Source organism: Myotis daubentonii, chromosome 3 (genome assembly GCF_963259705.1).
Source record: "Myotis daubentonii chromosome 3, mMyoDau2.1, whole genome shotgun sequence".
NCBI classification, from domain to species: domain Eukaryota; kingdom Metazoa; phylum Chordata; class Mammalia; order Chiroptera; family Vespertilionidae; genus Myotis; species Myotis daubentonii.
The window spans coordinates 209,382,851-209,405,936 of NC_081842.1; the positions used below are offsets into that span (position 1 = coordinate 209,382,851).

The 23,086-nt window shown below is 58.6% G+C and overlaps 1 protein-coding gene across 1 annotated transcript in view; it reads right to left on the reverse strand.

The window, feature by feature from the left end:
- Positions 1 to 21,450, reverse strand: part of PAX7 (paired box 7) — a 99,567-nt gene extending 78,117 nt beyond the window's left edge. Inside the window, exons 1-4 of the mRNA XM_059691024.1 lie at positions 21,286 to 21,450; positions 18,531 to 18,766; positions 17,843 to 17,972; positions 16,851 to 16,979 (exon numbers count right to left, since the gene is read on the reverse strand). Coding sequence (XP_059547007.1) covers positions 16,851 to 16,979; positions 17,843 to 17,972; positions 18,531 to 18,766; positions 21,286 to 21,370 — 580 coding nt within the window. The 5' untranslated portion in view covers positions 21,371 to 21,450. The remainder of the gene's footprint in view (positions 1 to 16,850; positions 16,980 to 17,842; positions 17,973 to 18,530; positions 18,767 to 21,285) is intronic.
- Between the last annotated feature and the right edge of the window lie 1,636 nt (positions 21,451 to 23,086).

Genomic DNA, 23,086 nt, shown 5'->3' on the forward strand with positions numbered 1-23,086 from the left:
TAGTGAGAATTTCTCAGCACTGTTTTCCCCTTCCAGCAGGGAGCAAGGGTGGGATGGGAGTGGTAGGTGAGGGCAGGGACGCGGGCAGACCCTCCGACCCGCTCTCTGGACAGGGCTGCCACATATCTCTGGCGATTTCTTCACTTCCTAGGTCCTCCCATTGTTCAAGGCTGCGGCCAGCTGCAGGCATTCATCTTCAGCGTATTGCAATCCCCCCAGAACCAGGCCCTTGTGCGACAGGGCTGGGCTGAGGCCCTGGGGAACAGACAGAGGCTGAGATGCCAGAATGAGCATGGACTGCACACACATCCTCCAGGCCCCTGACCAGAGGCAGCATCAGCTCACCACCTCCCGGGCATTTCAACCTTCTGTTGTCACTGAAACCTTTCCTGGGAGCAGGGAAGAGCCTGGATCCTAAGGGCAGCTCTGACTCCCTTGCCGGCTCAGCCACTTACTGGCTAGGTGACTTCGGGCAGATGACTTCTCTAAGCCTCTGTTTTTCCTTTCTGTAAAATGGGGGCAGGCACATTCAGACCACAGACCAATGCACCGACCTTCACCTGTGAATAGTGGAACTGGCAGGGGCCGACGGGCACACATGTTCCTTATTCTCCAGTGACCCATGGGACATTCACCCCTCAGCACCAACAGAGGCACACCCACACCGACCCAGCTACGCACCCCTAAACACATTCACACTGTACATCACAAGGACAGACCCACACACCCCAACAAAGACAAAGCTCCCCACCCAGTCTCACCAGGACCCGCTATTTCCTCCCCAACTCCCATAATCAGCTCCTCAGCACCCATGTGCACACAGCACAGCTGCAACAACAAATACACGCAAGAGACAATGCTCCTTCCGCAGAGATCCCAACGCCTACCTTCCAACACCCGCCCAAGGCCAACCGAGGTTTCTCAGTTCATAATCTCCCCCGAAAGTCAACCATGTGGGCAGGGCTCCCCGTGCAAGAAAACCAACGGGCAGGTCCTCCGAATGAACCTTCTATGAAGGACAAGCCCCCTAGAGACAGGAAGCCACTCCCCAGGTATCGACCCCATGAGTCAGTGGAGGGCATTCCCAAGTCAGATGCTGGAAGAGTTTGCAGCAGTAAGAGTCCGTGGTACCCGGATTCCATTACTGGCTCTGCCACTTCCTGGCTGTGTGACTCCAGGGAGCTGAGCAACCCCCCTCTCTCTCTTTTGTTGTTTGATTTTTGTTAATCCTCACTAGAGGAAATTTTTCTGTAGATTTTTAGAGAGAGTGGGAGGGAGGGGGAGAGACAGAGAGAGGGAAACGTCGATGTGAGAGACACATCGATGGTTGCCTCCTGCACACACCCCAACCAGGGCCAGGGATCGAGCTTGCAACCAAGGTATATGCCCTTGACCAGAATTGAACCCGGGACCTTCACTCTGCAGGCCCACGCTCTAACCATTGAGCAACCAGCCAGGGTTGAGCAAACTTCTCTGACTTCTGCTTTCATTTGCAAAATTAGGATAATAGATACCCAGGAGCAGGGTTTTAGAGGCTGAGATGAGGTGTATAAAGTAAGAGGTGGACAAGTTGAGTACAGGCTTCCAATGAGACTCACCTGCTCGTCTGTGCCCGAAGGGCCAAGGCACCTGCTTGTACCTCAGTTTTCATATCTATAAAGGGGCATCTTAATAATCCCTCTTCCTCGGTGCTGTTGGGAGCGTTTCCTGAATTCATTCCTATAAAGCACTTGACCCAATACTTAGCACGCAGTCAGCTCTCAATTGGCTATTCTCCTTCATATTTCAGAATCCTCTGGATGGAGGTTCAATAAATGACTGCCTCTTTCCTGCCATCCAAGTCTCAAGTCAAATACCACCTCCTCTGGGCAGGCCTCCCTGATAACCCATCTACCATTGCTTCCCAGGTCAGTCACTTTCTATCTTCTTTATGCCCCTGTCCACCTTCTTAGTGTTTTCCTATTCGTGGACATGCTCATTGCCTGACTCCCCACAGTATGTAAGCTCCGTGAAACCAGGGCCTTGTGCAATTTGAGGCTGTCCTCCCGATCCCTGCACACAGTAGGTGCTCAGTACATTGTTATAAGAATAAAATGGGAGTCCTAGCTCCACCTTCCTGGGGCACTGGCGTGTGTGGAAGGGCCCTCCCTTCTCCTCTGTCCCTACACACACCCCGCCCCTCCGGAATGTGAGTCCATGCTGCTGGCCAGCCTTTCCGCTGTGGCCCCAGATTCTCTCTCGCTGCCTCCTGCCAAGGGGCGGTATGCCTTGATGAGTTTACCTGGGTGTTAATCCCCCAACAATCTCCCCCGGCCTGACCCGAGAGCCAGCCTCCATTCTTGTCCTGGGTCTAATTAAGGGCCTGAAATACCACTTCCCCTTTCAAACCTGGCTGCTTTGCTCAGAGGCGAGGCAGGTAAAGCCCAGCCTGCTCTTTGAAGCAGAGGGGCCGGAAGCCCCAGCAGGTGCATGAGGGGGAGAGGGAGGGGCTGAGGGGCTTGAGGGGCGGGGGAGAGGGCTTCTGCCGGCCCCTCCTCCGAGAGGGCAAACACCTGCAAATCTCCTAACTCTGGATGCTTTGTTGGGGACCCCAGGCCCAAGGAGACCCAGGAAAAGCTAAGGTTCCCGCCCAGGGAAATGCATGCGTCCTTACACATACACACGCTTGAGAATTCCATTCTGGGGCTCCGTGGTCACCCCTGAAGCCTGCAGTCCCCAGGCGAAGTTGATATGATGCCACTGTCCCTCACATCTGTCTATGCCTAATTAGATGGATGGATGGATGGATGGGTGGGTGGATACAACATAGATCTGGGTATCTAAGTGCAGACAGCTATCCTCCCAAACTCAACAAGATCACCTCTAGGGAAGCATTCTCTGCTTCAACATTATATACTTTTTTTTCTGACTTGAATTTTTACAAGCACGTGTTACTTTTATAATAAACCTTCCAAAAAACAGGACAAAACTATATGCACATATACCTTAGAGCCCCCGATAGAAGAACAGTGTGCATCTGACGTGGGGGATTCTCATCTGGGAAACCTCTAGGAGTCATCCATTCTACACAAATTATTTTCAGACCTTCTATCTCATTTTCATCAGGCACCTCCGATGTGCCAGCCACCTTTTCTGTTATTTTTAACTCATTGTTCTCTTTGTGATTTTCATCCCCATGGGATAGATGACAAAACTGAGGCTCAGACAGGCCAAGCGACTTGACTTGCTCAGGGGCCCGCAGCAGGGAGGCTGTGCCTGGTCCCACGGACTCAGAGTTCAGTGAATTTTTGTGTCCCCAAGGCTGCCTTTGGAAGACAAGGGTGAGGGCCCAGAGCTGGGATGAAAGTGAGTGTCTGGGGTGGAGGGGGGGCAGCCTCAGAGTGTGGGTAGGTGTTGGGGCCAGGATGACAGGTGGGGTCTTGCCCTCTTGGCTCCCTTGTTCCTTGCATGGCACCCTTGCAGGCAACTAATAAAAAGTGAGGGACCCAGCAACTTTGGAAGAATGTTCCATTCATGGTACCTGGTTTAACCGTCTGGAGACGGGGTCCCTGTTCTCACTCTGCTCTCGATTTGCTGTGCAACAAGGAACAAGTCCCTTCCCCTCTGTGGGCCTCAGTTTCTCCATCTGTAAAACAGGGTGCTGCACCGGACCAGCGGCTCTCAACCACGGCAGCTTTTCCAAAAGCCACTACCCCAGTGGAGAAAGTGCCCGGTGGCATCTGTGCAAATGCATCTGGGCACACCCTTCAGCCCTCCTGGCTCCCAGGCCTTTCCATCTCCCACACTCTGCACTGACTCCTCCTTCCAGGGCCATGCCGGGATGGCACTGCCACCAGCCACACCTCCAGTCCCTCACTGAGGCGCAGAGAGGGAACTGCCTCCCGTGGTCACAGGGCAACCTGGGCAGGTAGAGCCCAGTGTCTGGAGACCAGCCAGGCCTGTTCTCCAAAGAGACCTCCCAGCCAGGAGAGAAAGTTCCCTAATCAGGGGAGCAGAAGAGGAGGGGAATCATTTGTCACCAGATGAGCGATATCAGCTTATCTCTGAAGACCAGTAACCACAGCCTGGGGCTCTGATTCCCAGCGTAAACACAGTGTCCTCTCCTCCCCTCCCCGCCCCCCACCCCCCACTCCAGAGTAGCCTCCTCGATGGGAGGATCCCTGCTCCTCCCCAGGACAAAGCCCTGTCTCGCCAGAGTCTCCTCGCTGGTTTTCCTCCTCCAAGGCATACATGCTCCTGGTACCAGAGCTCCCAGGAGCCTCACCTGCTGCATCACCTCCTGCCTAGAACCACAAGGTGCCATGGAACACAGTTTGAAAACCACTGGGCTCCTCATGCCTTACCCTTATTCAGACAAAGAGGCAAGGACCAGAGAAGTTAAGTGGCTTGTCCAGAGTCACACAGCAGTTACTGCGAAAGCCAGGGCCACTTTGTGGGCCATTCACGGGGAGATCTGAATCCCAACCCTAGCCACAGTCCTACAGTTCCTTCCTCTGGGCTTGAGTTTTCCCTGCTGCTAAAAGGACTTTTCCCAGAAGATGAACAGACCCTTCAGAGGTCAAATCTGTGGCTTCTGTCAGGTCTCAAGATCCCAGTCAGTGACCCTGGGTGGTAGCAGGGGGTACTGGCTTGAGCCATAGTATCCCCTGGACCTGAGGATCCAGGGTTCATGAAGGGTGGGGGTGGGGAGAGGTGCTGGGGCTGCAATTGTCCAGATGGAGCAAAGGAGAGCAGTTGGGTTGTGCCCTTCAGGCCTCTTAGGGTAAAGGCCACCCTATTAGGAGAGGCCCCTCCCCTCCCTATTTCCTTGGGATAATAACTGTGCCTCAGTTTCCCCCTCTGTGAAATGGAACTTACAAAGGGTGATAGACTGCGGGGATGGGAAAGGGCCATGCTCCCCATGGCTGCCTCACCTTCGAATTCCTGGAAGCAAGGCCAGCTTATTTTGCTTGTCTACCAGGCCCACGGCCAGTCGCCTTCCCCTCTTTGGGGCTCACTCACGCCACGCCCTCTGAACCTCCGCTTTTCCATCTGTAATGACCAGATGACCTCTCTGACTCACCCTTGCGGATCTCAGCCTGGAAAGGAATTCCCAGGTCTCTCATTGACCTAGTAGCCAGCCACAGGTTCCCACACACCTGGGCATCGGACCGGAGGAGTCTGGAAGAGCTGCTTCCCCTCCCCTCTCCCATCCCTGGCTGGGGCTGCCTTCTCCTTACACCCCTCCACTCTCCCTCTGCACCACCCCGTCTCTGTCACAGCATGAACTCCTAGCTGGTCTCGCCACACCTTCCAGTGCAGTGTCTGCTCAGCCCATCACTCTCATGCCCAAATCCCCTCTCTGGCTCCTCATGCCCTTGGAGTAAGTCCCAACGCCTTAACTGAGCATAGAGCAGTCATGGCCTGGGCTCCAGGGGTATGGGGCCAGCACAGCCCACACAAAGGGCTTCCTAAAGAGGTGTGGGGTGAACAAATGAAGGGCCAAAGCACTCCCGAGTCATCCCTCAGGACTGAGAGCTCCCCTATCAAGGGGGTGGAGACAGCTGTGGTTGGGGAGGAGATGTGATTGGAGCAGGGTGGGGGAGATGTCACAGACCCTCCTTTAATCACCGCATCCTGCTCGCCCTCTCTGCTCACCAAAGCTGCCTGGCCTCTGCCTGGAAGGAAATGGGACTCATTGAACAGTGGCTGCTGGGCCCCAAGAACTGGCTGTTTCTGCCTCTTTCCCTGCCCACAGGGGCCACTTCTTTCCGGGAAGGAGGGGTGCTATCCATCTGCACAAGGTTGAGCACCTGTCCTCATGCCCCCCGCCCCCCCCCCAAACATGGTGTCACCTAGAGACCTGCAGCCCCTATGATTTCTCAAATCACAGGCGAATGGCTCTAGATGGAAAGCAGGAGGTGGAAGGGGCAGGAGAGCAGGATTTATCCGGCCTCCCAATTTGTCCTGCACTTTCTGAAATTACATTGACTCTTCCCAGAGCGCTCTGAGGGTGTGGCTCCCAGGACCACTTTGCAGACAGGGACACTGAGGCTCTCGGGGAACCTCAAAGTTACCCACACCTTTCAGGCTGGGGTGGGGCTCCCCTTTCTCCTCCACCCCCACCGCCCTGCCCCCCACTCAGGCACCTCCTCTAGAGCATTTCAGAGGCGGTACCCCCGCCCACCAGACTTCACTGTCACAGGCCCGCAGGTGGCCACAGCTGGGAGGGCTTTGGAGTCGTAGGACCCCCCTCCCCGGGTTCACAGAGGAGGAAGGGGAGGCCGGAGAGCCAGAGCGTGCGCGCAAGTCACGCAGCACTTAAGGCAGACGAGCCTGCTTCTGTGGCCTTAGCTTTCTCCTTTCCTCCCCCCCCCCTCCCCCAAGAAAGCACCGACGCCAGGGGCGGGGAAGCGGGCCGAGTACCCCCAACCCCCACCCAGCGGGCCGGCAGCTGACCCAGCAGCAGCTCAGCCGCGGAGCCTCGCCAGGCCTGGCTTCCCCTCGTCCGGAGCCGAGCGGGGTTTTGTTGTGGGGTTTTGTGCGTCCTGTTTTGTTCGGCCTCCCCGCCCCGGCGCGTCCCCTCCCCCTCGGGGCTCCCGGCGCGCCCGCTCTTGACTTCATCCACTAAGTCAATAGCCGGGCGCGGGCGGGCCGCTCCCCCGGCTCCCCCCGTTTTCTTCTCGGGATAATGGGGGCTCTTTGTGGCCTAATCAGCCTCCTGAGGGGCCGGGAGGCCGGGAGCGCTTCCCCCGCGGCCGTCGGGGGAAATGAAAGCGGGATTAGGCCGGGCCTCGGCCCGCGGCATCGTAAAGCGCCACCAGGCATTCGCCCCTTCAAAGCCCCTCTCGGGGGTTTGGTTACTTTATTTCTAAAGTTGTTTGTATTTCTAAAGTGGCCATTGAGGCGCGAGCGGGGACTCCGCGGAGAGGGCGGCGGAGGGGGCGGCGGGGAGGAGCCGAACGCGCGGCGCCGCCCTCCCCGCCCGCGGGCCGCCGACCCGTCCCCGCAGCGCTGTCCCCGCGCGGGCGTCCTCCTGCCGCGGGACGGGAGCAGCGGCCCGACCCCAGTGACCAGACGGGGAAACGGAGGCTCCACCCCAGAACCAGGGCTCCCCGGATTCAAACCTACCGACGCAGCGGGGAGGGGAAGGGGCTTTTAAAGGGGGTGACGCAAAGGGGCCTCGACGGTGGCCATCACCCGCCGAGCGAGCGGGCCAGCTAACCCACGGGTGTCGCCTGTGCAAACCCTGGAAGGGAAAGTCCCCACCCAGCACAACGTGACCTCCCCAGGGAGAGAGTCAGCCCTACTTATTAAAGAAAGTTCTAGAACTTAAGTTTCCTTCCAGCAAACCCCAGAGACACCCAAGCAATATTTCAGAATCCTCCCCATCGGCAAAGCCAGGGGGTGCAGCAAGGATGCTGAATTCTGGGATTTGCCGGCAGCTGGAGAATGGGAGACGGCTATGGGGGTGGGGGTGGGGGGTGCAGAGGAAAGCGTGCTCCTGGCTGCGCCTCCTGCCCCCACACGCATACAAGGGGGTTTCTTTTTATTATCAGGCTTTTTGACCTCGGAAGGGTGAATCCAAGCTCAAAAAGTGCAGGCGAGGAAGGAAAGGGCAAGGATGAGGGGCACGGGAAGGAGGTCTCAGGGGAAAGTCAGCGGAGAGCCCGCTGCCTCTGGATCCCTGTCTGTGGTGTCCGTGGTGAGGAGGGAGCACGGGAGATGGGGCTCTTCTGCAGGCTTCCGCTGGGAACCAGAGAGCTCCAGAAGGTTCCTCAGGCTCCCCTGTCCCCTACCAACCCCGAGTTGAGTTGTCACTCTGGAGACAAACTAGAGCTTGAATCTGGTTTCCGTGTCTGTGCGGCCCAGAGAAATCCCGCGCAGACTTCTAGGACAAGTTTCCAGGCAATCAGGGCTTGATTCCGGACCCACGATCTTGATCCCGGACCCAGGATCTCCTTGCAAAAGTAACACCACCCACCACCCACTCACACACCTGCACAACTTCCCCGGATGTGGCCTGCTCTCCACCTTCCCCAGTCGCCTAGGGACTCTAGGCCTGAATTGGAACCCGCAGCCATCGTGGCTCCCCTCCACCTGTCACCCGCGCTGAGGTTTGGGACCGTGGGGAAGGCCCCTAGGAAAGTCTGCTGCCCATTTGTCTGAGGCTTGGCTGCTTCTGGGTCCCACCAAAAGGACCCCAGACAAATTCAGGGTGTTTTCTAAGCGGAGACTTGTGCCCAAAGCCCCACCCCTTTTTCTGTCGGGTCTGGGGCCCCTTTGATCTTAGGTCTTCTTTTCGGCTTCAGACAAAGAGCGCTGTCAAGGCAAAGGCTCGGGAGACTGGAGGCCTGCGTCCTCGCTCCTCACTCCTCCCTCCTTGGCTGGCCTGGACCCGAGGGCCTTCAAGGTCCTAGCTAGCGCCTGCAGCTCCTCGGGGTCGGGTTGGGGGCTGCCTTCCAAATTCAGACCTCATCCCCCATGCATCCTGATATTGTGCTCACGCACAGACTCCCACCCACCCCAAACACACACAACATTCACAAACACCCAAACACAGAGACAGCCTGCACTAGGCTCACGCCACACACACCTCTACTGGGGCAAGTCTGTTTATCACGGGCTTGTTTACTTTCTGAGTCATCCACCTGGCTCAGAACTCCATGGAAGCAGAAACCTTCTTGTCTCTGGGATTCTTGGGCACTTAGCACGATGCCTGACACATAGTAGGTGCTCAAAACATTTTTACAGAATGAATCAAGAAAGTCACCCCCCGTTGGAAAATGTCTCGTCTTTTTCTCCTCTGTTTCTCTCTCTCTCTCCTTCCCTCGCTTTCCTTCTTGGGACAGACAAAAGGGGGAGCTCAGTATTTGTCCTTACCTCTACACACTACAACCTCAGAAAAGACCCTTCCCGCAACCCTGAGGAGGAGGGGAGTGGGCTGTGCTGTCTGTTTTGGAAAGGGGGGAAGCAGCAAGGGCCAGGCTGAGGGCAGGCTCTCAGCTTCATTATCTCCCTCCCTGCCCCTGCCCCAATCCATTGCCTCATCCTGGGCTCCTGCTTCCGGGATCAGAAGCTCTTTCAAGAATATGTGTTCTTATGGGGCGTGGCCCCCTAGAAGCCCAGAGACCCCTTTATGCTGCCTGGAAAATTCCGCCTGTATGAACACATGTGAATGACCAGTTTCTGAGGTTTTACCAGGAGACCAACACCAAAGGATAAGAATCTTTGTTTTGGTCCAATTCTCTGGTTTTTCGTGGGAGAGCTGGAGGGAGGCCCAATTGCATTGCTAGTGAGTTGGGGCAGGACGGACACTAGAACTCTTACTGCCTGGGCTCACCACTGCACTCGGCCCCTCCAGGATTCTCCCTGCCCTGCACAGTTGGGTTCAAAGGGAGTTAGGGAGGGAAGGTCAACCGGAGAGGGAACCCAACTCCCAATCTCCCAGAAGCGGTGGTTGTGAACCGGAGCCTGCGCAGCAGGAAGCCCTAGGCTGGCCCGGGTATGGTACCCTTACCCTCGGCAGCATGGGAAGCTGGGGAGTGGGGAGGATGGCCCGGGCGCCATCCTTCCCCAAACTGACAACTTAGAAGGGGCGGGCACAAAAAACCGGAAGGAGGCGAGCCTCGCTGCTCCGGGGAAAACTGGCCTGGCCTGTTTCCTTAGCATTATTCAGCGACGCTCTAAGTAACGGTTCCCGCCCCCCACCCCGCTGCGAGCCCCCGCAGAGGCGGGCGCGCAGGCCGGCCCCTTCCCCGCGCCTCGGGTCCCCGCCTGGGAGTCGGCCTCCTCCCGCCCCGCCGGCCCGACTCGCTCGCCTCTAATTAAGCGGCGGGATCGCAGCGAGCCGCCGGGCCGCGCTGTAATGTGATGAACTGCCTTTGTGCCGGTGTCACCGAAAGCGCTTTCCGATAAGGGGAAGCCGCGGAGGATCAAAAGGAGGAGCGCGGCGCGCCCGCCTCCCGCCGCCCGGCTCTGCGCGCTCGCCCTTTCCGCCTGCGCTCTCCCGCGGGCTGACTCTGGGACCCTCGGCCTCCCCGGGGGTGCCCGTCCCGGGGCCAGCCTTTGGGCGACTCTGTGTCTCTTTGTCTTGCTTCCAGCTGCCCCAGCCTCTCTGGGCCTCTCGGCCTTTCTCGGCGTCTGCCAACGCTCTCCCGGCGCTCGGTCTTCCTCGCTCGGAAGCTGCGCGCGCTGCTCTCCCTCCTCACGCTCTCCTCCTCCTCTCCGACTCGCTTCCGTCCCACCGCTGTGCTCCCCGGCCTCTGCCCATTCCGCTCTTGGTCTCGACCAGGGGTCAGGCCCAGCGCACCCCCGGGGCCCAGGCACCCAAGTCTTGGAAACGTCCATTAGATCGCCCGGGGCCCTGTGCAACCCACCCTCACTCGGCTGTCCCGTGGACGGCCAGGTGGGCTCCAGAGGCGCCCGGAGCGTGCCTTGGGGAGCCCACAGCTTCCCCTCCTCCTTCCCGAGGCTGCCAGGCCCAGGCGCCTTCCTCTCCCCCAGGGCTGAAGGTCTAAGTGCAGCCGAGCCCCCTTTTGACATTCCCGTCCTTACACCCCTTCCTTTGGCTCCCGCTTCCCCTTTGCCCTCGACCCCTTCTCTTCCTCCTCCAGGCCCCTCCTCCCTTCGCAGGCTCCGCGCGCCTCTCCGGACCCCTTCCCCGCGTCGCCGCCCCTTCCCCGCCACTTTGTTTGAAGTTCTGGAGAGATCTGTCTCCTCGTGGCGAAGTTTCCCCCTTAGGTCACCGTTCTGCCTTGATTCGATTTGGGAAGGCGAGTTCCCTCCCTCCCCCTGCGCGACCCCAGCCAGGGCCGGGCGGGCGCTCCGAGCAGGTCAGAACGCACTGACCCCACTTCCACCTTTTCCTCTTTTCAGTCCAGTTGGGGGAAGGGAAGGCTTAGGGCGGCCAAACCCGAGGGGGCGTCCTAACCTTCCAGTCCCCTCCCCCCTCCCCAACGGGGCTTCCTAATCACCTCATTAGTCTGGAGCGGGGGAGGGAGAAGAGCTATTTTTTTCTGGAATTCATGGAATGTGCCCCCCTTTGTCTGGCCTCCAGGCCCCCAAAGTCCCTGGAGAACCTCCCCGTTGGGGTTTCTATTCTGTGCTCTTAATAGCAGGAAGGCTTCCCCGCACCAGGCCGCCTCTCTTCTGGGGTGATTCTGTCTGGCTTTAGAGCAGACACTTCCAGGGCCTGAACCAGGGGCCCTTGTACCTTTCGTGCTTGGATCCTGGGGTTCCCCTCAAGGTTGAAGTCTCATCAGCTTTGCTGATGATGGCAAATAGGAACTCGAAAGAGGCGACCTGGAGGGAAATCTCATCTGCTCAGCCCTTGCGCCCTCGATGAAACTATGTTTTTATATCATATCACATATATCATGTAACGTGTAACAACGATCATTTTCAAAAATTCTTTTTTTAAAAAAGCCCATATAATCACCTTACTGCTTTAAGGCGACTGTTATATGTGCTTTTAAATCCTTCCATGTAAATGCTACTGAAAAATTTGGAAAGCTGTGAGGAGGGGGGGCGCGGGGGGGGGGGTGTTAATCCGGGTTTACCGCGGATGCCGGTTTAGGACGGGGTTAGCCTGATGGCGTTATCTCTTCCCAACATTTCAGACGCCCATATTTCACCCGGCCAAGTAGCGCGGAGAGCAGCCCAGATGGCGGCCGCGGTCGCGCCTCGGGAAAACGTGTTATTAATATCTAAATAACTTCCCAGGACTGTCTCTAAATCTCCCTCCGCCGTTCCGAGGGATGGATTCGTTTGAAGTCTTCCCCAGCCTCTCCTCTTTTCAATGTCTCTCTCTCTTCTTCTTCTTCTTCTTAGCCAGGCTTATTTCCAACTGGTAAATATCTAATTCCTTGAACGGCTGTGCCGAGCGCGGGAGTCTTTTAGGTCCAAACGCGCCTGCAAACAGCCGGTGTGTGTGGTGCTGCGCGCCGCCGCAGGGAGGTGAGCATAAAACTCTCGGGCCGGACAGCAGGGCACCCCACCCGCTGAGAAATGCGCTGGGGAGCAGGGGGCTGCGCTAGGACCTCCGTCTGGCAGTGGAGCCCTTCCCAGGTGCGCCCCGGGGGCCCTCTTCTGGTTCCCAGTGGAGTCCCAGCGGCACCCCCCAACAGACAGCTCTGCAAGGCTCGGCTGAGGTCCCCCACTCCACCCCCAGCGCCCCAACCTGCAAGGGCTTTTCGGGTCTCTGGGGCGGATAATTACGCGCCGCTCGCCTGTTCGCCCTTGTTTAAAGTTTGTTTTCTAAACGTCTATTAGATTATATTCGTTCATTCCCCCTCCAACCTTATCTCTTCCCGTCTCTTCTCTCCCGGCCCCCGTCACACTCCATTTAGGCACGAGTTTATCTGGCAAACAGCGGACTTTGTTTATTTGCCGCGGGTTCTGGGGCTGCCAGCGAGCGAGCGCCAGTGTTTGCCTTTGTAATAGTTATCTCATTGTTGTTCTTCCTCGGTCTCCGCTCCCTCCTCCCCTCTCAGCCTCTCTCTTCTTCGGTTGGGGGGAAGATGGAGGGAAGAAAGGGGGCGTCGTGTCTGCCCCGCCTAGACTCGCCAGGAGCCGCCTCCCCCGGGGATAGTCTTCCCAAGCACAGCTCCCCTCGGCTCACCCCTTCCACCCCCATCGCGCGGGCCTCCCCCTCGGGTTTCACTGAATATCCACCACCCAGCGCCGCCTAAAGCCGGGGAATCGCCCGGCGCCCTCCCGCCTTCCTCCGCGCCCCCATTATGCGAAGCTGATCCCACTTTGAACAGCTTCAAATCCCGCCTGGACTCCGTTTGATTAGATTGCCAACCCGGGGTAATCCTTTGATTTGGTGGAGTGTCAATTACCTTTCTCTAAACACACATTTACGGAGGAGGGAACTTGTTGGTTTAAATCAATGCCGCTTGTTTCTTGATAAATGGACTATCTTCTCTCCTCCCCGGCTCCCTCTCCCAAGGCCCCTCTCCCTCCGGGTCCCCTCCCCTCCCGGGCCCCGTCCTCTCCTACCCGGTAAACAATGCCCCTTCCAGGTGTGAAGAAGCCGAGGAGAAGGCGGCGTGGGCTGAGGGGAGCCGCACCCCCCTCCCCCCATTCATTCGCTCCCCCGGAGCCTAATTAAATTTGGCAGGTCCTTGTACACACAATCAAAACAGCTTCCTCCTGTGTAGCAAACGACCGAAAACCGCATTAGCAGCTACCGCCGCTGCCAAATTAAATTGTTTCCCACCTCCTTTTACAAGTGTCTAAAGCCGGCACTCGGGGCTCTCCCTCCTTCCGAGTCTCCTCCGTCACTTCCCACTCCACACCTGTAAGTTTGCTGCTTTCAACATCGACGAAGGGAAAATGCAGGGAAACACACCTGCCTCTCTCTCTTAGGCACTCACCTGGGCCCCCACTCAAGTGGCCATTCATAAGGGGGAAGCCCGCACATTCTCAGGTGGACTTTGGGGACCCCTCCCTCCAAAAGGCACACTCCTCTTTTTTTAATCTTGTTACTTTCCCCCTGGTTTCCTATTCATTGTGACCCTGCTGGGCTTTCTGCTTTAGAGAACCGTGTGGAGCCCCCATGTCTGATCTGGTCCGTTTCAGCCTAAGTTTGTACATTGCCAGATGCTTGCTGGAGGCTTTGGTGTTCTTATTGCTTATTGCCATTATTATTATTATTATTATTATTATTATTATTATTATTATTACTCATTTCTTCCCATTCACTCCGTCAGTTCCCCAGAAGAATGGTTTGACTCTGTGCAAACGCCTCTCAAATTTCCTACAAGAGTCTCAGGAAAATCTTGTTCTTTCTCGTCCCTCCTCAAACCCTTTCCTGGTTGGGTCCCGGGCCTGTCCGTCCCCTGATCCTCAGAGAAGGGGCACGGAGGAGAGTCTGAGCGGATGAGGGCAGCGAACTGTCCACTCCCCTCTCCAGGTGACCAGAGCTTGGCCGGAGCCCCTACGCGCATCGGGCTGCAGATCCTCACAACCAACAATCCTAATAACTCAGTCTTAACAAGGATAAGAGCAAAAAAAAAAAAAATATGAGCAGCCTCATGAATATCAGCCCACGGGGAGCAGGAGTGAGCTGTTCAGAGATGAAAGTGCACAGAAATAAAAGCTCAATTTAATCTGCTTTAAAACCCTTCAACTTAACGTTTGTGCTTCAAACTCTGAGAGTGAGGACTGATTGCGGATAAATAGTTTCTTACCATGCCCGGGAGCTATTACACCCCTCTCCAACACCGCTTCCTATTCAGCAGGCCCAGTTTTCATTACCAGCTCTAATAAGTCTTAACGTTATTAAATGCCAAGCGGACGGCAGGAAAAAGCGGGCTCAGGGAGGGATCTCTCTTTAGCGTTTAAAGAGGAGAGCTCTTAAACCCCTTCTTCCAGGGCTCCCCGCCACGAGTGGGGCAACCCCCGGAGAAAGCATTTGTCCAACGCAAGGAGCCAAAACAAAGTTTGTGGATGTGCGCCCCTCCCCTCGCTCTGCCCATGGGGCCTTGTCGCCTCTCCCCACCTGGTTGATACTGGTGGAGGCTGGGAGGTCTTTTAACCCCTAACTTGGTCATGAAACCGATGTCTGGGGCCTGGGAGAGAGGTGAATGGTTCCAGGTAGGGAGTTCACCCAGGTGCCCACGGACTGGCCCAGGTACCACATCAGGAGCTGATATGATTTGTGCACAGACGAGCAGGCAACCGACCAGCACACAGCCCATTCACACTGCACCCCTCTGCAATGACACTGCACCCCCACACAGAAGCCCACTGGTCCGGAATACAGCCCTCGCACTCCCATCCAAGGGCGGAGGGGCAGTCACACTGACAGACACAAGCGCCTACGTGGCCACCTAGCTCCAGTCGCAATGCCCAACATGCCCACTGTCACTCAGAACTGCAGGGCTTTTCCGAGCCCAGGCCCGTGGCTTTCGTTTCATTTTGCCACTCCACAGACCCAGTACCTGTGCTCTCAGCCTTCCCTTCGGAACCGCCAGGCTCCTCCTTCAACCCTGGAGGCCCGGGGCTTCCCGGTCCTGCTGCAGGGAAAACCTCTATCTAGCGAAGTCGCCGCCTGTTAGCTGGTTTTATAAAAGCCCAGACCCGCACCGGAAGCCGCTTCGAATGCCTTTGAGTCGAAGGGATTCCCCAAACCACACCATCTTTCCATCCTCTTCATCTCCCTTTTTTTTCTCTCTCTCTCTCAAAAGAAATGAGTCTATTGTGCTTCCTCACAGACTGAGTTGGGCATACCCCCACCACATAGACAGACAGACACACCCCTAAAGTTTCTCCAAATAAAACCAAATCTCCCGGCACTCCACCCAGGGTACCCCTCCCACAAGCGCTGTCTGCTGTGCAGGATTTGGTGGGAAAGATTATTCAAGTTTCATGTCTCCCACCCCACAAAAAAGGAGTCCAACTAAGTACCTTTCCAATACAGACCGAAGTGAGGACTGGGTCCCTCCCACCAGCACCGGGGGTGCCAGGGCTCTGGGCGACCTCAGGAGAGCCAGGGGCTGCTTGGCAGGCAGGGCCCCTCCCGCTGAAGACCCAGGCCAGGCCCGGCACAGCGGGGTGTCAGGCACAGCTCGCTCCCTTTCTTCCCTCGCCCTTTTGTCCCTGACGGACAGGGTTCCACTGGGGGCCCTGGATGTCAATAGCCTGCTCAGTCCCAGCTCCAGCTGCTCTCACAGGGGGCTGCCTCTGCCCCTCTTCCTCCCCTCTCCAACCAGGCCCGTGGGGGCTGGGCCTGGCTGGGCTTTGTCTGTGAAGTTCACCTTCAAGGTTGGGAGAGGCCACTGAGAACTGGAGAGAGACCTGAACCGGGAGTGGACGGGAGGCAAGAAGAGGGAGGCCTCCACAAACTTCTGGAAGGAAACGCCAACAAAATGTGCTCTTTACAAGTTTCTGCCCTTTTCCCAAAGCCACTGTCCTACCGGTTCCCACTGTCCTCCCCGCGCGTGTCCTTGGGGACCGGCGTCTTTTCCTGTTGGCCGGTGACTCCGGATCTCCCGCTTCTATCTCTCCCCACGCCCTGACGCAAAGCAGGAACACTCACCACGTCTCAACGACAACTTCCAGGGGACGAGGGATTGAGGAAGGACTTTCCCTTCTCCTGAAATTTCCTGCCTCCATACAGGACAGAGCAATCCCCTCTCCCAGGCACGCAGGCGCCAGGAGGATGAACGGCTCCTCTAGCTCCCCTCCAGGAAAATCAGAGCCCGGGTTAGGCTCCAGTCCGCCCAGCGGCCGCGCTGACAGGGGGAGAGGGGGTGCAGCGCCCCAATCTCTCTCCTTTCCCGGGATCCTCCTGCCCAGGCTCTGGCCCTGAGTGCACCCCTCTGCCTCCCCACTCCGCGCCGCCGCGATCTGGGCCCTGGCAACGGGAAATGAGAGGCAGCGGCCCACGCGGCCCGCGCTAATTTTTATTGATTGCGGCGGTCAGTCAGCTGTCAGGCGGGGTTTCAAGGGACCGTTTAGAGAGCGTGTGCGGGTCTGGTTAACAAATTCATTTAGGGAGCCGCAGGCCGGCCCCTCCTTCCTCGCCCCCCGCCCCCCTTGCCCAAGTTTCCTATAAATAATAGATCGACCCAGGGACCCGCAGCCAAAACGCCAGGCCTGGAGTCCTCGCCCCCTAGGCGCGCCTTGCAGTAACCTGCAGCCGAGCTCCCCGGCAACGGAGGCCACCTGCTCCCTGCCCAGCGGGACACACGGAGGGGGCGCCCTCCCCAAATCCTGAGAGGCTCCTGGTTGCTCCAGAGCCACGAGTTCTGTCCGCCAATCTGGGGCACAGAAGCGAAACACAATCGATTCATCCCTGGCCCGCACACCAGCGCGTGGGAAACGCGGGCTCGGTCGTGGCCGGCAGGGAGGGTCCCTACCTTTGTCGCCCAGGATGCCGTCGATGCTGTGTTTGGCTTTCTTCTCCCCATCGTCTTCTTTCTTGTCCCCTTCGTCGTCCTCCTCTTTCTTCCCGAACTTGATTCTGAGCACACGGCTAATCGAACTCACTAAACCTCAGAAATTCAAAGGCAAAAGAGCGAGTATAAGTTGTTGGGGCGCGGGAGTGGAGCACAGGCCGCCTGGGCCCTGGGGACAAGGTCCTGAAGCCCCTTCCCCTAATACACTGCCCGGGGATTCACACCCACAGGCCCGCATTTACACCTCCGCGGGGCACGAGCACAGTGTGTCACCCCGTGGGCAAGCCTGACTCACACGGGCACGCACTCAGCGGCAAGACCGGCAGACACAGCCACCTGTGCACTCCTATCCTAACACATCCCCACACACACCTGTGCCTTTCCCTTCACATACCCTGGGTGCACTCCCGTCCACGCCGCCTTCCCCAGGCCTCCCTGGAGGCAGGCCCCCCAGCCCCCGCTGCTGCAGCCACCGGCAGGTGTGTCCCAGCCCGGCCTGCCCCAGGGCCCAGGCACACACTCCCCCGCAGGGAGCCTGGCTCAGGGCCTCCACATTTGGGACCCACTGATGGCTGGTGGCAGCAGCAGAACGGACATGGCGACTTGAAGAAGGGGGTCCAGGGAGCCCTCAGAGATCAAACCTCCTGGGACAGCCCTGTCTCCAGGCCACTTCTCTAGGGGAGTGCCAGGGAGCGCTTCTCACCCAACAGGATAAGTAAACTTTTTGCCGCCCCTTTCCTCCCTCTCTCCCTCCCTCCCTCCCTTCCTTCTCCTTCCATCTCCCTTAAGGTTTTGCTTCCCTCCTGTATCCTCACTGTCTCTCTGCTCTCTTGCTCCGGTTCCCTCCCAACTTTTCTCCAAGTTCCCCCCATCCATCAGCCCCCCCCCCCCATCCAGCCCGGATCCCCAGAGCCCTGCAGCCCCGGGCTCTGCTGGCTCAGCTGCCTTCTCACCTGAGGGCACGGTGCTGCGGTCGCAGTGCCCATCCTTGAGCAGCCGGTCCCGGATCTCCCAGCTGAACATGCCCGGGTTTTCCCGCTTGTACTCCTCAATCTTTTTCTCCACATCCGGGGTCGCCACCTGCTTCAGAGGCGGAGGTGGGAGGGCAGGAGCGGGAAGACGGGGTGGGGGGAGGGAGAGACTTTCAATATCAACTTCCCAAGAGCCCCAGGCCAGGCTGGTGGCTCTGCGAGCCATGCCCTCCTTCTGAAACGGGCTTTGTATCCTTTCAAGGAACCTGTCTGACTCCAAGGAAGGCAGTGGGGTGTGTGTGTGGGGGGGGGGGTAGAGATAATGAAATAGAACCCACAGGATCCCCCTCCTCACTATTTCAGACAAGACTGAGGGGGAAGCGGTCCCAGGTCTGGGATGGTGACAGGGGGTCAGGACAGATATAGGTACAGCCCAGGAATGACTCATTGGCCTCAAAGTCTCAGGCAACCTGGACCCCAGGTATTCCCATCCCTGAGAAACTCAAACAATGGGGAGGGACATCTGGGGTGGGGACAGTCTCCCACCGTATTTCCCATAAGAAGCCTATAGTCACCCGGATGGCACAGGGCGGTGAAGGGGGCCAGGCCAGGATCCCCGCACCAGGGGAAGGCCTGTGGCCGGCCGGGCCACTCTACGGCAGACACTCACTCTGGGCTTGCTGCCTCCGATGGCCCCGGGCCGGATGGAGCCAGTCTCCTGGTAGCGGCAGAGGATCTTGGAGACGCAGCCATGGGAGACGCGCAGCTGGCGGGAGATGACACAGGGCCGGATGCCGTGGTGGGCCATCTCCACGATCTTGTGGCGGATGTGGTTGGGCAGGGGTCGCCCGTTGATGAAGACGCCACCGAGCTGATTGACCCGGCCTTGGCCCAGCGGAGTGGACACTGTGGGAGGGAGGGGAGGGAAGAGAGAGGCACCGGGTGAGGATGCGGAGGAGACCCCGTTCACCCCTTGACTCCAGTGTTTCTTGAGCCCCAAGACCTCTGACAGCTCTGAGCGCCCAAGGTTTGGAGCTGTGGCAGTTCAGCCATCAGAAAAAAAAAAGTCCTGAAGCAGAGGGAGGGTCCTGCAGGGGTGGAGAGAGGGTCCTAGCTGGCTGCTAGAGTCCCCGGTGCTGTGAGTCCCCAGTCCTGCCACCCTAAGCGGAAGGAGGACACACCTGGAGGGTCTGGACGCCTCTGAGAAGGGCAGGGAGAGGCAGAGGGAGAGCCTGGAGGCTCTGGGACCAATGGCTCTCCGGCCCCCAGGGTGCAGCTTGGGCAGCAGGTTCGCCTGCCCCTTAGAGATGCCAGTACCGGCGAGATGTGGCCCATCCGGTCAGCTCCCCGATCCAAGAGGTCAAGAGGGTTCATTTTGTTGGGGGCCAGAAGGGGCTGGTTGATGACTATATTGACAGCCCCAGTTTGGGCCACCGCCCCTAATGGAATAGTGAGGACAGGTGACACCATGCTGTTTCCCGCTGGCTCTGGGGGCACCTGGCTGTCCCTCCCCGGACTCTTCTTGCTTCTAACCTCTCGCAAAGTTCTAATTTCGTTTGGGGACGATTGGGGACATGCTCCATCGTGGGAAGTCTCCTAAAATGAATACCTGCTCGTCCCCAGAAGTCCGTGGACCGTACCTGCGGGCTCTGGGAGGTGGTATACAGATGGCCAGGGTCCCTGGGGGCGGGGGTGACTTTGGAAACCAGGAAGACAGGCCCTCCTGGTGTGTGCCTGGGAGGGAGCCGCCTCGCCTGGAAGCCTTAATGCAAAGTCTACACAGTTTGCTTAGAAGGTTGGGGGACACCCGGTACACTAATCGGGCCTCGATCCCCCCAATTTGGGGAGTTGGCGGCTGCGGAGATCCGGCAGATTAGAACGATTTCACAGCCGCCGAGGCGGAGGGAGCCGACGGATAATTGGAAGGGAGGAGGCGAGAAGGGGCTCCGGCTGCCGAGCGGTGCCTACCGCCTCCTCCCTCGCTTTCGCGGTCCCCCCCGCCTCTCTTTGTAAAAGTCGGTGTCTGAAGCCACCCTTGGATTTAATCAGAAATCGTGCGTCGCCAAGTCAGAGTCCCTCGGTCTCCGTGGCGGGATATGCCATTAGCGCTGGAGGGCTCTCGAGCGCCCAACTTTATATTCAAGAGCCTCTTCAGCGACCGGCACTCGGCTCTCCTCAGTATTCTCCGTCATGTTGGGCAAATATTGTTCTAATCCGCCGCGCGTCCTCGGCCGCCGGTTTCCCCTGCATTCGCTACAGGAGAGCGCGCGGCAAATCCCCGGGCCCGGCGCCCTCCCGCTTGCGTGGCCGCTCGCGCGCACTTGATCACGGAGCCACTCTCCTCACCGGCGTCTAATTCCGAGACCCGCGCCGTCTCGCAGCCGGAGGGTCCGGACCCCCCTCCTCCCCAGATCGCAGGCTGCCTGCCCGCCCGTCCCCACCCGGCCTCCTCTCCCCAGCCTCACGCACCAGGGGCCTCATAGAATTACAAGAAGAGTAATTAAAAATATATATATATAAAGCCGCGCCTATCGGTGACACCCTGGGGTTCCTACCCCCAGGAGCTGAGTGACCTCCCAGTGGACAGGTTGAAGACCTTCCATTCGTTAAAAAAAGAAAAAGAAAAACAAACAAAACAAAGACGCTGGAAAGGGTCTGGGCGGCGCGTCCCCAGCGCTCTCCCAGGCCGGGACCGGCTCCCCGCCCGTCCTCTCTGCTCACCGCGGCGCTGGATGTTTGGGGAGGACACATGACAAAATGAACGCTTCCCCTTGCCTGCCCATCGCGGTGCCTTCTCGCCACGCTGAAGCTCTCTCCTGGGAGGGTTCCCAGAGTTCGGAAGCCCGGGTGAAAAGTTTGGCGGGGGTGGGAATTCGTTATTATGTATCATTTCTAATTAGTTGGTTTCCAGACCCCAAAGCAGGAGAGTTGCTTGGGCAGAAGCGGATAGCCTGCCCCGTTCAGACTTACACATACCTCGCGAGTTGGTATTTCGGAATAAAAGGGATGGGAAGACACCCGGAGAGGAAACGAACAATTCAAAACAAGAGCAGAAAGCCTGTGGCTGGGGAACGCAGAGCGCCCAGGAATATCGGAGGGGGCGAGAGTATCTGAAAACAGGGGAAAGAACGGAAATCCACCGGGACCGACATTTACCAGGAGCCCGAATCTGCCGGTTCAGCTCTGCGGGTGAAGGCCAGAGCCTACGACCCTTGAGGCGGAGGCCGAGGGTCTGTGAAACCAACCCAAAAGCCGACGAGTGTCGGTCCCAGGAACTTCCTGGGTCTGGCGCCCGGACTTGGACCCAGAAGAGAAGGGGACCCCCGTGCTGTCGCGGCGCCGCCACCACCCCCTGGAGACGGCCACCTCTCCGGGGACCTCCGTTCCCGGCGGAGGAGCGAGGCGAGGCCAGCCCGCGCTCTTACCTTCCAGCGGGAAGCCGGTGCGGGGGTAGTTCTGCCCGGGCGCCGGCCGCATCATCCTCGGTACTGCGCCGGGGAGGCCCGCCATTGTCGCGCGCGCCGGGGGCGACTCCGGAGTTGGCCAAAAGCGCTTCCCGTCCTTTCTCTTCACCCCCGCTGCGATCTCTTTCTTTCCTTCTTCTTCTCTTCTTTTTTTTTTCTTAGCCTCGTCCCGCTCCCCTCCCCACACTCTGCCTACCCCCCCGCCCCCTATCCCGGCTGTAGTCTACGCGTCCAGAAGCCGGGGAGGGGGGTGAGGTGGGGGCGGAGGTTGCGCGGGGAGGGAAGGTGGCGACAAGGAAGTTCAAACAAACAAACACGCCAAGCCCAAGTCCGCCTCTGCCCGCTCCGCTTCGCCAGAAGTTGTGCGGACGGATGCTCCGGGCAGATCCGGGGGACGCGGCCGCAGTCCGGGCCCCCAGCCTGGGACGCGCGAGCGCCGCGCTCTCGCGCTCGCGGCCAAAGTTTCTGAGCCGGGAGGCTGCGGAGTGGATTCTTTTTCGTATTTATTTATATATTTATTCTTTCGTCCTCCCTCCTCTCCCCCCGCCCCCCCCCTCCTCTCCGCACTGGTCTCCACGCCTTTCTCCAGACCACACTCGCTACTCCCTTACGCACCAGCTCCCACACCCCCGCCCCCAGGACACGCGGGGAGGGGAGAAGGTGCCTCCGGGGTTTTGGGGCCAGAGGGGAGGCGACAGGGATGCCGAGGGCGAGCGAGGGGGCGAGCGGTGCTCCGGGTAAGTTGTGCAAAGTGCTCCCCTGGAGTACGAGGAGGAGGGGGCCCCGCGCCAGAGCTGATAGGTCCCGACTTTTCTTTTATTTATGCGGAGGGAAGCGGGCCAGGGCTGAAGGGAGTCCAGAACCAATAACGAAAAGAAGTCGCCAACCAATTTTTTTCCCCTTCTCTTTTCTAATCCCCGACTCGGCCTGGTTTTGGGGGGAGAATTTGAACTGCCCGTTAAAACCCAGGGAGCAAAGGCCAGGAGTTGGGGGGGGGGGGGCGGGAGGAGGGAGGAGAGGGGGTTAACTTTGTCCGAGTGTTCCCTTTTGACGAATGGGTGGCCCCGCGGAGTGCCGGCCCTGGGGCGCCCACAGCCCCTCGCTCCCTCCCGGCGGCTGGCGGGTGGGCTGCAGGGGAATGTCTGCCTCGGGCGGTGGCTCCCCTGGACCCTCGCCTTCTCTCTGGCCTCCCAGGTCAGCGCCCGCTGCCTTTCACATCTTCTCCTTCATTTCACTCGCACACGCAATTTTCCGCGAGTGGGGCCGAGGGTGACTCCAAGGGAGCGATTTACGACTTTCTCTGAAATCGTGTCAGCTCTGAGAGGCTGAGAGTGACTGGCAGGGTCTGGTGCTTAGAAGACTGAGTCTGTGGGGTGTTAGGGACGACCCCCCCCCCAACCATCCCTCATCCTTCCCTGCGCTGCTCCCTCGGGTTAAAACCCCTCACCCTCTTCCGGCTCCCAGGCCACACCCAGAACTCGTTTCCAGCGGGTAATCGGGTTCCCTGAGGCTGAACCACAAAGGGGTGCCTAGGATCTGGGGGTCCCAAGGGGTGGGAGGGAGGGAGCGGGTCAGCACTTGGCACCGCCCTGAGCTCATTAATTCTGAGCGCCTCCGCTCAGAATTTGGAGGGGGCGCGCCCCAATTGCGCGGTCAGGAGCGGGGGTGGGGTGGCCAGAGAGGCCCCGACATTCTGCGCGCTCCTGGGCCTGAGTGACTGGACACCCCGGCCTCGGATGGACGCTGAGTCCTGGGGGCGAAA